We start from the raw sequence: 13,024 nt of genomic DNA on the forward strand, positions 1-13,024 counted from the left end.
TTTTTCATCAAGATATTGTCTATTGTGTTGTGTCTTATTAGTATCCAGTGTGTTTGTCAATTGTGTCAATTTTTAAGTTTGTTTTTGTGTAAAAGAATGGGAGAAAATTTGTGGTGTCTGAGAATTCTATGGATTTGTGTATTGTGTTCTCAACTCTTGTCAGTGCCTCTGAATTTTAAGTGTATTAAATAAAACTTTTATTGCCTCAGACAAAACAAGTGCAACACCAAGAGAGGCTCTTAAGCAAAAAGGTAAAATTCATGTTGTGGAGGAAGGGAAATTTGAGATACCATCCTTGAAGAAAGTGACAAGAATATCAAAGGAAAGGGATGAGGAACAGGACATTGTTACACTAAAAAAGGTGTCAAAGGTCTCCTCTCAAGAATTTCAAACAGAACCAGATTTGGCTCTTGGGAAAGATACAAGGGCAGCAAGAATGTCTGAGACAAAAGAAATGATTTGTGATGAAGCTGCAACGGAGTTCATAGCAACCAAAAGCTATGAAGTTGAGGAAGAGATTCAGACATTTAAGATGATCAAAAGAGAAGAAATAAAGCAGAAAGCTGAAGACGATATAGCCATTGATCAGGTACAGTTGAAAAAGCCTTGGGAAATTCCTGGAAAGGATGCTGCTGAGAAACCAAAGTTAACTCTGAAGAAAATCCACACTGATGAAAAAGAATTAGAAAAGGTTGGTATAAAGAAAACTCCCAAGGTTCCTGAAGAGGAAGCACCCAAAGAATCTACTTCAGCCCTGAAGAAAGTGTCAAAACTTAAAACAGAGGGGCAAGACAAAGAAACTGTGAAATTGAAACCATTTGAACGAACAGCCAAACCAGGGACTGTAGAATCAGAAAAAGAGATACAACCAGATAAAACAAAGAAGGAACCCTTTACATTCAAGAGAAGTGATAAACCACAAAAAGATGAAGCAATAAAAGAGCCTGTTCCTGCAGGAAAAAAAGCAGAAAGAATTCCCTCAGATGAAGAAGAAGCAGTGATCCTGAAGCCATTTGATAAAGGTCCTAAAGATGAAAAAGCCAAGGAACCTGGGAAACCTTTGGCAAAAGTCAAAAGCATTCCAACACAGGATCAGGAAAAGGAAAAAGTAGAATTGAAGCCATTTAGAAAGGTGGAACCTGAGAAGATTAAGAAGACAGAATCACCCCTTGAAAAAGAAGGGAAGCCAGCTCCTCCTAAGGCAGTCCCTGTGAAGAAAAGAATAGAAAGTCCAAAGCTGGAGGAAAAGCCAGTGCCACTTCAGAAGGTAAGACGCTCACCAAAAGAGCCTGTGGAAACAGACAAAGGAATACCTCTGAAACCTGTGGAACTCACTAAAAAAGGCCTGGAACCAAAAAAGACTCCTTCACCAAAGGTTGAGAAACCACAGCCAAAAGTAGTTGAGTCAGTTCCTATAGACAGGAAGCCCAGTGGTGACACCACTAAAAAACTACCTCCAACGGTTTCCCAGAAAGATTCCATTGAATCTGTTACATTAAAAAAGGTTCCAAAGAAAGTATCACCACCAGAGGAAACGATTCCTCAAGAGGTTGCCCTGAAAATTGGGAAAGGAAAGGTCCCAGGAATAAAGGAACTGTCTCCTGGATCTGTGCAACTAAGGAAAGTTCCAACACAGCTGGAGGAGGAAGTCTTTGAAGAACAACCTGAGGTTGAGGAGGAGGAAGATGGGGAAACTTGGGGGTGGGAACTGGCTCCTCGTGAAAGTTATGGTTCACCAGAAGAATGCGAAGATGCAGCCTCAGAAGAAGGGGCACTTGAGACTCCAGGAATGAGGGGGGACAGACGAGGTGAGAGAGGGGCTTCCCATCATCACCACTGACTTCCTGTCCAGTGCTTCGGAAAAATATGTTTTACCCCAAATAATCCCCATCGTGTCCATTTTTAATCTTTTTTCAAACCCAACATTTTGTCTGTTCTCATCTGTGTTGCCTGTTGTTGCATGTGTACTGTTTTTATGTTGTCAGTCAAATGTATTTTTTCCATCCATAAAGCTGAGTTTGTTTCACCATTATGTTGTCATGGTAGGTCTAATAGACTATTCCATTAACTGTGCATGGTATGCTTATTTTCATCATTTAGTATCATTTATCCCTGTATCTGTGTCCATATGTTTGCCCATACGAATTGCCTTGTTTGGGGGCTTCGTTTTGTTTTTGGGTTTTATTTAACTTTTAATAATGGTTTTGTATATAATTTGTGATTATATGTGTGGATATTCATTTTGTTCTTCTAACATAGATGGAAAACCCCGAGACGAACAAGGCATAGGAAGAGGCAGAGGCTTAAAACGTAAGTGTGACACACTTTGTTTAATTTCATGTTGATTTTCATATGCACTGCCGCTCGTATGCTGTCTTGCAAAATGTAAATTTAATTTAGCAATGTGAGTAAGTTTTGTGGCACCTTTATAATTTCACATTCTTTGAATCTTATATTTTCACAAAATACTCTTTTTTTAACTGTTAAAATATTTATAGTTAATAAATATATAGTTCATAAATGACCAGACAGTCATTATATCCCTATCTACAGCTTTACACCTTGAAAAATACAAAAGAAATTGCATGCAAATTGGAGTTCTTCAAACATTATAAGTTGTGATGCCTGTACGCAGTTGTACAGATTGCATATTTCCATGTGACGTTATGCTGAATGTGCATTTGGAGAATAGCCAGGTATTTAAGAAAGCATATAATGAATCTGTTGTGATGTGGATTTCTCTTACCTTATACGAAAATCAGGTTGAAAATTCGGCCTGCCCATAAACACCAGCTGACTTGCAAGAGTGTGTGTTGAATTTTTGTCCTGAAAATGAGTAATGTGTTTATATCTGAATTTCAGCAAAACAAACCCCCTCCCCTGGTGATGGTGACAAGAGAAAAGGTTTGAAGCCTGGTGCAGGAGGTGACAAACCCCCAGGGGATTCACCATTTGGATTCCAGCTCAAGGCTGTGCCACTGAAGTTTGTGAAAGAGCTAAAAGACATTGTGTTACAGGAAGCTGAGTCAATTGGCTCCTCAGCTGTTTTTGAGTGTCAGATCTCACCCTCTACTGCTATCACCACATGGATGAAGGATGGAAGCAACTTGAGGGAGAGCCCCAAACACAAATTTACTTCAGATGGCAAGGATCGTAAGCTGGCAATTATTGATGTCCAGCTCTCTGACACTGGAGAATACACGTGTGTTGGCAAGCTTGGCAATAAAGAAAAAACATCTGTTGCCAAACTCATTGTTGAAGGTATTTTAGTTGTATGCATACTCTTATGTAGTTTACCCTGTAGAATTCACCACAAAAAACATTGAAAGAAAATAAGAATATTAAAATAGTATGACATTACTTATTTCATTTTAAAGTTATTCATTTATGTTTATCTTCATAATTAAGCATTTGACAAAGCCTTTTAACAGTAAGGGAATGTATGTTTTGAGAACTGTCCCTTACGATGTAAACTCTTTTGTAGAACTACCTGTCAGATTCACAAAAACCCTGGAAGATGAGATTACTGTAATCAAGGGACAACCTATGTACTTGACCTGTGAGTTGAGCAAAGACAGAGAGGTGGTATGGAAGAAGAATGGTAAGCCTCTCAAGAACATCGCAGGCAAGCTGGCGATCAATGAAATTGGACTGGCACGTGCTGTAACAATCCAGGATGCTGGTGATGATGATTCTGGCGTTTACACATGCGTGTGTGAAAACATCAAGACTGAAGGAGCTGTCAAAGTCATTGGTATATTATGACAACTAAATAGAATTTATATAAATAATAATGAATCTGAGTTTAGCCATGATCTGTCTGTTCGTTATATGTTTCTCCAACTATTATTTGCTTTGCAGAAATCATTAGAGATTGGTTGGCGAAACCATTAAGGGACCAGCATGTGAAACCCAAGGCCACTGCTACCTTCAAATGTGAACTGTTTAAGGACACTCCAAACTGGAAATGGTTTAAAGGAGATAAGGAGATTCCTAGTGAACCTACCAATAAGACAGAAGTAAAGAAGGACGGGAAGGATCTCATTCTGACCATTAAAAATGCTGCTCCAGACGATGTTGGGGAATATGCTGTGGAGGTTGAAGGCCGCAGATACCCAGCAAAGCTAACTCTTGGAGGTCAGGGGCAAATCACATTAAAGGGTTGACTTTACAATCTTGTGAGACATAATATTTGTGTTGATATGATTTTCAAACTTTACTCATGAAATTATGTTTCTGTTATTGTTACAGAACGTGAAGCCGAGATCTTGAAGCCCCTCTCTAGCGTGGAGGTCTATGAGAAAGAGAGTGCCAGCTTTGATACAGAAATTTCTGAAGAGGATGTTCCTGGAGAATGGAAACTTAAAGGGCAGATTTTGACTAGATCACCAGTAAGAACTTCTTTCATAACTTTGAAATCCATTTCATTAAAAATTTCTCAACGTGAATAGATTTTCATATTTATTTGAATATGTCCATAAATTATTGTATGATTTATCAATGTATGAAGTTAATGGGTTTTTTCATCTTTGTATTACTCTTTATGTTAGACCTGTGATATCAAAGCAGAGGGCAAGAAGCGTTTCCTTACTCTTAAAAATCTTCAAGTTGACCAGTCTGGTGAAGTCTCTTACCAAGCTCTGAATGCAGTAACAACTGCACTTCTCACCGTCAAAGGTAATCAAATAAGAAAACTGACATTTTTCAGTCATGATGAACAAAACAAAAAAAGTACAATTACAATTTTGTATTCTTTCCTTGCAGAAATTGAAATGGACTTTACTGTCCCATTAAAGGACGTGACAGTGCTTGAAAAGAAGCAGGCTAAGTTTGAGTGCACTATTACACGAGATGTACCCAAAGTAATATGGACAAAGGGATCTGAAATTATTACATCTGGAAAGAAGTATGAGATCATTGATGATGGGAAGAAACATATGCTGATCATCAATAATTCTGACTTTGATGATGAGGGACATTATGCTATTGAAGCCTTGGGCAAAAAGTCAATAGCCAAACTTACAGTGCAAGGTACGTGTATGTTTGATAGGTCAATGTGTGCTCACTACAGCAACAAAGAAGAACTTCAACATATTTGTTGCTTAACCATAGTGCCATGTGTACAAAAACAAATCCAGGGTGATTTTGTTTCAAGTGGTACTTGTACTGTAATTTTAAGTCTCACTCTTCATCATTATGTACTCTTGGAGTCTCACAAAGAACACATAATTATTATTATTGATGTTCTTCATAACTCGAAAGACAAAGTTCAATAATTCCATTTGATGAACTACGTTGTTGTGTATATATGTGGTTTGGTGTTGTGTGAATCATACCACATCCCAAAATTTGGTCACAATTCCATCTTCCATCTCCATCTCAAGAACCCCAAATGGGGCTCTAGTTCCATATAACTAAATCTGTTCAACGTTGAACTAATATTATAGGTATCAGGCTCAGCTTCATCACACCTTTAATGGACCAAACTGTGAAGGAAGGTAAAACGGCTCAGTTTGAGGTTGAGCTTTCTCATGACAATGTACCGGTGACATGGTACAGAAATGAAACAAAAATTCATCCAAGCCGAACTGTACTTACTCATGTTGATGGAAAGAAACATATATTAGAAATCCAAGAAGTCACTCTAGATGACACCTGCCAAATTAAGGCAGAGGCTAAAGGAAAATCTACAGTTGCTAAGCTGATGGTGATAGGTAACTTCAGTTCCATCTGTTTCTCTTTTTTTCCTCTGTAGATGTTAGACTTTGTGCTGTGGTAGATTCTACTTAATATAGATTGCATGTTATTAATGTACTTCTTTATTTGTGTGCTGTGTCACATGGAACCCAGGATGACATTGTGTTGTATACATCCTATGTACCTTAGAAATACATTTGCATCATGCATATTGGTGACTTATGACTTTCTTATTTCAGAGGGAGATGCGTACTTCACAGTTAAGTTGCAAGACTATACTGCAGTTGAGAAAGATGATGTCATTCTGGACTGTGAGTTGAGCAGGGATGTGCCAGTGAAGTGGTACCATAATGACACCGAAATCAAAGCTTCTAAGATGGTCACTATGAAGGCTGAAGGCAAACGTAGAATCCTTACTATTAAGAGAGTGGCAGACAAAGATAAGGGTTTATACAAGTGCGACTGTGGAACAGACAAGACAATGGCAAATATTACCATTGAGGGTAAGTACTTAAGGCTTTTCTAATGTAAAATGCAAAATAAAAATGTTAATTTGTGTTGTTTTTATATTGACTGCTTCCACCTTTCACTTTCAGCTCGTGATATCAAGGTGGTCCGCCCCATGTATGGTGTGGAGCTCTTTGATGGAGAGACAGCTCGATTTGAGGTGGAAATCTCTGAGCCTGATGTCCACGGCCAATGGAAACTGAAGGGAGAAGTCCTGACACCTTCTCCTGTACGGCTAGTAGCTTTTAAAATAATATTCTTACTGATCTTTATAACGTGCTTCATATGACGCATGATTTATGTCAGAATTTGGGAAATACATTGAGCCCAGTACAGAAATGGGCAGAAGGCTAGACCAGGCTAGAAGGCTGGACTCACAATTTTGTTCATGTACTTTAACTTTAAAACAGCTGTCTGAAAATGCATTGAATATTAATAAGAGCAACAACCACAATAATAATAATAATGATAATAATAACAATAATAATGTTTAATTTTAGTATACTGTCCAAACACATGTTGAGCATTTTCCGTGTTTTCTCAGCACTGCACCATTGAATTATAATTCAACTCCAAAATTGTTGTGATTGTAATGAAGTAATTATGCAGACTGGATTATTCATGAATTCATGACGTTTGCATTGCATTGCAATATATCTTTATATTAATATAAATGGCATTTATTTATATATTTAACTGTCATTAATTCATAAAATAGTTTTCTCTCCATGTAAAGAAACCATTTTCACTAAAACATATTGACACTTTAATAACACATCATCCTTCTCTGCATATATACCGTATAAGCTACATGTCGGAGTTGCAAGACAACATTGACAAATGAATCAGTATAAACGTCAGGGTTTTTGCATTGCACAAGCGATATTAATGAAATGTCATGTTGCTATTAACTTTGGAAGGGTTATTGTGCTACTGATCTTTTCAGTATTCTGCAAGTATTTTATTCATGTATTTAACTTGTGTGTTTGATTTGATGTTATACACAGCACAAGTGAAAAACTAGTATACTATTAGCATACTAAGTATGCTTGAAGTAGTTAAAGAATGATGAAAGTATATTTTTGTATTATATTTATATTTTTATTTTATAATTATTTTATTTTATTAAAATACACCAAAAAATAGTACATTTAAAATTATGCTTTGTTTTGCTTCGAGTTATGGGGGCCCCTGTGTGCCACCTTCTCAAATAGTAAATGGACACAAGTAATTATAGTTTAAATTATTTAATTAGTTCTTAATTTATTTGTTATATTTAGTATTTTGCTCACAAATCACAGATTTATTATTTTATTTTTTATATTTATTTAATTTCACCACTTTTTAGTATTTTCCTTCTTCTGTTTCCTATTTTCTTGCTCCAATATTATATTTGAGAATGTGGCACATTCTGGCCACGATATTATAATGAGGTGACGAGGTCTGTCAATCAAGCAGCATCGGTGAACAGACAGAGCAGCAATCGAGTACAGATCACACAGGCGACAGCAGTTTTCTTCAGGATGAAATTGCTAAGAGGTTGTCGATATCAAGGTCGTGTGATACCGTCCCCTGGCAAATCTCCTCTGGAACCTGTTCGAACCTGTGCAAAATATCGCTAAAAGGAATACAGATCCCCTCTCCTCACCCCACCGGCATAATGGAGGCATATGCTGAATTTGTTCAGGAATTAGGCTACATCTCTTAGCGGATGAAATAGAAGGACACCGCATTCCTTTTAGCGATATTTTGCACAGGTTCGAACAGGTTTCAGAGGAGATTTGCCAGGCGTCGGCATCACACAATCTCGATATCGACAACCTAGCATGGAGGAATTTATAAGATGTACGATTCCAACTACAACGGCAACTGTACCCACATCCTGGTCAGCCGCAGTGCAACATATCACTATCAGCATTGTGACCATATGTCAGTTTTTGGCCTGAGGGCTCCTGAAATAGCGGGTTTATTTGGAGTGTCAACAAGAATTTCCCATCGTAAATATGGTAAATTATGGTAACATTAGGAAGCTAGCTACCAGATTACCCGGCTAGGCTAAATAAGCTAGCTAACGTTAGCTAGCCATGAAGGGATGAGATGGGCATACTATCACACAACTCCTTTGATTTTGTTTGTCTGGCATTCATTTCTGATAAGTGGTTATTTGCTGATTTTGTTTGTCTGGCTGATAATTGGCTATTTATTTTCATTTTACCTTTTAGTGCTTGTACGATCTAGGACCCGCAGGTATGGGCAATTTCATCCTGAAGAAAACTGCTGTCGCCTGTGTGATCTGTACTCGATTGCTCTGTCTGTCCACCGACGCTGCTTAGACCTCGTCACCTCATTATAATATCGTGGCCCGAATGTGCCACATTCTCAAATATAATATTGGAGCAAGAAAATAGGAAATAGAAGAAGCAAAATACTAAATAGATATATAATGATAATAATATTGGAGCAAGAAAATAGGAAATAGAAGAAGAAAAATACTAAATAGAAATACAATGAATATAATATTGGAGCAAGAAAATAGGAAATAGAAGAAGGAAAATACAAAAAAAGTGGTGAAATTTAAATAAATATAAAAAATAAAATAATAAATCTGTGATTTGTGAGCAAAATACTAAATACAGCAAATAAATTAAGTACTAATTAAATAATTTAAATTATATTTATTTGTGTCCATTTACTATTTGAGAAGGTGGCACACAGGGGCCCCCATACAAGGAAATACACTTAAATTAATACATTTCTTATCATATTGAAACAAATGTATACTTGATTGTCATGTCAACTTCAGTGTATTATTAAGAGGTATATTTTAAATCAGTACACAAAAAAGAGCTTTAAAACTTGATCTATTTTCAAAGATTCAAATGTTTTGACTCCATATTACAGCAAATCACTTTAAATTATTATCACATTGATCTTTACAAATATATATGAATTTCAGGTGTATATTTCATTTTTTTATTTGATGATGTTATAATGTATCTCCCTTATCATACACTTTTGGGTCTGGAAGTAGAGTAGCCAGCCATCCAGCCATCACCACTGAATGTTACTATCCTACTGTTCAGTGTTCTTCACACGACATGTTAACTAAGAACGTTGACAAAATCATTAGATCAATTTTGAGGGAGATATAACATTCTGCTGAGTAAAAACTACCAGTTTGTTAGATGTATTGTTATGGAATATACACTCCTGGGCAAAAAAAATGGGCCAAAGCCAAAATGGCAAAATATTAAGCTTTTAATAGTCTTAATAACAAATCATTGATCAGAAAATTAGCAAGAATTAAACAAATGCACTCCTGAGACCTCCTGTGCCACCATTTGCTCCTTTACTTTTGCTGCAGTGAACTGTTTGGGGAAATTCACTTATACAGTAGACAAATTAACATAATGTCAAATAAAACAGTCATGTTTTGTATTTGGTTGCATATCATTTGCATGCCATGACTTCCTGATGTCTGTGACCTATCAACATCATCCGAGTCTATATATCTTATTTTCAGGTTGTCCTGCAAGCAATACAAAAACTCTTTGCACTTGAATGGGTCTCTATGGGAATTGGGGGGTGGGACTAGATTCAGATGTAAATTATGCTGATACAGTATGGAACACATTTGTTGGCTAAATGGCTTTAAGTCATCAAGGGTCCAAGGTATCAAATGAGCCTCAAACCACTGTGCTGCTGCCAGATATGCGGTAGATACTACAAGCATTGTTTCTCCTGAATAATTTTTCCATTGAGTTCAACAGGAAAATTTATCAGGAGAAACAATGCTTGTAGTGTCTACTGCATATCTGGCAGCAGCATGGTGGTTTGAGGCTCATTTGATACCTTGGACCCTAAGTACATTTAAATGCATTTTTTCACTTCACATATGCTTACAATTTAAGCATTTGCTTTGTTATGATTTACAGGATATTGAAATTATTGAAGACGGCCCCAAGCATGTCTTAACATTATACAACTGCAAGATCCCCCAGTCAGGAGAAGTGGTATTCCAGGCTGCCAATGCCAAGTGTGCAGCCAATCTAAAAGTGAAAGGTACTCTTTCAAGAACCTTGCAAGTGCAGTTCTTGCAGTGGAGCAATTACAATTAGTATGATATTGTTGTTACTGTGATAGTATATAAACATTTTTTCTTTATGAATTTCAGAGCTCCCACTCACCTTCATAACCCCTCTGTCTGATGTGAAAGTATATGAGAAGGATGAGGCGAGATTTGAGTGTGAAGTGTCTCGGGAAGCCAAGTCCTTCCGCTGGCTTAAAGGAACACAGGAGGTGAAAACTGATGAGAAGTTTGAAATTCACCATGAGGGAAAGAGGCATACTCTGGTGGTGAAATATGCTGCATATGAAGATGAAGCAAAGTATATGTTTGAGGCTGAGGACAAGAGAACCACTGGCAAACTGATTATTCAAGGTAATGCAATGCAATTACATTTCATTGCAGGCATTTAGCAGACGCTCTTATTCAGAGCGACTTACACAACTTTTAAATAGTTTGCATCCATTTATACAACTGGATACCGAAGCAATGCAGGTTAAGTACCTTGCTACAACGGCAGTGTCCTATCCAGGAATCGAACCTTTGACCTTTTAGGTTTCAAGACCAGTTCTTTACCAATCTTCAATACTTTAGTGTTTGAGGTTCGCCTTACCCTGCATGTCTGAAAATGGGCTGTAGATACATTGTGAATTGCATGAGTGTATCTGCATTTATTTTGTAACATTTTTCACCTCTTAGGAATTCGCCTTGAGTTTATCAAGCCCATTAGAGATGTGACAGTCAAAGAGCGTGAGACTGCAGAGTTCAGTGTTGAACTGTCTCATGAGAAGGTCCCAGTCACCTGGTACAAAAATGATGTTCGTCTCCACCCAAGCAAAGTGGTGCACATGTCAGAGGATGGCAAGACCCACACCCTGGCCTTCAAAGAGGTGTCCATTGATGACACTTCCATGATTAAGGCAGAGGCAATGGGAAAAAGCTCAGAGGCTATGCTTACTGTCCTTGGTAAGTAATGATTTACCTTGTTTTCAGTGTGTGTCAATGTACATTCACATACTGAGCTCATGTATATAAATTATATCATGCATCTTTTTACAAGCATTGACATTTCATTGACCAGTATGTTTAAACACAAATCATACTTTACTTTATTCAGTTTAATTTTACAGGGACAGTGCACATTAATAAACATTTCTGTAAATGTGCCAGTTTAGCCAGCATGGCTAATTTTCAACTGTAGTCCCTGGGCAGGTACATGAAAAACAACAAATGCAAAATACAAATTCAGACATAATACAAATACATTAAAACAAAGATTGTTATGCATAAAACAGACAGCACATATGTTGGGATACGTTGTTTTGCTTATGCAATTTTTCTATTTCTGGAGGTGTGAGGACCGTTGGACATTTGAGGGAGTTGTGGGGGTTTATGAAGAATAATATGAAATAAAAAGTTATATTTGTCACATAATATAAGTTAATAATGATTTTAGGTAATAGAAACAGTATTGTCACAGTTGACACATGAAAATAATTCATGTCTAGATTAGTTACTTGAAATATTTAGTTGGAATATTAGGAGAGCACGTTGCATGCAGGAAACAAGACTATGCTCTCTGGGAACTTTGTCAAACAAAAAATGTGTATCACTGCAGATACATGAGCTGAAGCTATTTCCGCTTAAGACCAGAGGAGAACTTGCTTTTCACTCATCCCAAAATCTTGTGCTCATTGGTGAACTTTTTTTTATTTGTGCTTCACAGAGGGCGAGCCATACTTCATTACCAAATTGCAGGATTACACTGCTGTTGAGAAGGATGAAGTTGTGCTAGTGTGTGAGCTAAGCAAGCCTGCTGCAGAAGTGAAATGGTTCAAAGATGGCAAGGAGATCACCCCCTCAAAGAATGTCTTGATGAAATCAGATGGCAAGAAGCGTATACTTATTGTAAAGAAGGCAGAAAAGGGCAACATTGGTGAATACACCTGTGACTGCGGCTCTGACAAGACCACTGCTAAACTTAACATCGAGGGTTTGTATTCAAATCTAATGTTACCTAAATTGGGCATGAACAGAATGCGGAGTACATTGTTTTTTGTCAATGGAAATCTTTATCTCTGTGTTTTTTGTTTGACCTACAGAACGTGATATCAAGATCATCCGTCCTCTGTACAGTGTAGAGGTGACAGAAACAGAAACTGCTCGCTTTGAGACAGAGATCTCAGAGGAGGATGTCCACGGTCACTGGAAGCTCAAAGGAGAGGCCCTTCGCCAGTCTCCTGTATGTGATTTTATGGATTAATGCATACTAAACATTAAAACCTTACTAACTGATTATCCTTTATGTAGTTTACATTAAATTGCCATTTTTGGTGTTACTCTGTAAACAAGTAGTTGGTAATAAAAGTAATATTTTTACATTGCATGTTACAAAAACTTAATGTAATGCATTTGTGTGAAAAGCATGACACAAAGACAGTAGTTGTTTAAACTTTGTAAACTGGCTCCAGTCTATTTAACTTATTATTTTTCTTTATATTTTACTCTTAAAGGACTGTGAAATAAAGGAAGAAGGAACCAAACACTTTCTTATCCTGTACAATGTGAGGATGGACCAGGCTGGCACTGTAGACTTCCAGGCTGCCAATGCTAAATCCAGCGCTCAGCTTAGAGTTAAAGGTGAGGCTGATAAAGCATAGACACACAGCCACATCATATCATGTGTCTGATATATTCTTACCAAGCCTCTAAATCTTAACTGTAAATATTTAACTTTTTGACTTTATGAAATCA

General features: G+C 37.1%; 1 protein-coding gene across 1 annotated transcript in view; it reads left to right on the forward strand.

Annotated features, from left to right (window-relative positions):
* The window catches only part of LOC118222800 (titin-like), a 210,973-nt gene that overhangs the window by 96,561 nt on the left and 101,388 nt on the right, over positions 1-13,024 (forward strand). Inside the window, 17 exon segments of the mRNA XM_035408657.1 lie at positions 210-1,808; positions 2,260-2,310; positions 2,863-3,261; positions 3,485-3,754; positions 3,862-4,137; positions 4,252-4,391; positions 4,551-4,677; positions 4,765-5,031; positions 5,448-5,714; positions 5,937-6,200; positions 6,294-6,433; positions 10,140-10,266; positions 10,379-10,645; positions 10,970-11,236; positions 11,997-12,263; positions 12,373-12,512; positions 12,784-12,910. Of these exon segments, the coding sequence (XP_035264548.1) occupies positions 210-1,808; positions 2,260-2,310; positions 2,863-3,261; positions 3,485-3,754; positions 3,862-4,137; positions 4,252-4,391; positions 4,551-4,677; positions 4,765-5,031; positions 5,448-5,714; positions 5,937-6,200; positions 6,294-6,433; positions 10,140-10,266; positions 10,379-10,645; positions 10,970-11,236; positions 11,997-12,263; positions 12,373-12,512; positions 12,784-12,910 (4,995 nt within the window).

The sequence above is a fragment of the Anguilla anguilla genome, chromosome 3 (genome assembly GCF_013347855.1).
Source record: "Anguilla anguilla isolate fAngAng1 chromosome 3, fAngAng1.pri, whole genome shotgun sequence".
Taxonomy (NCBI): Eukaryota; Metazoa; Chordata; class Actinopteri; order Anguilliformes; family Anguillidae; genus Anguilla; species Anguilla anguilla.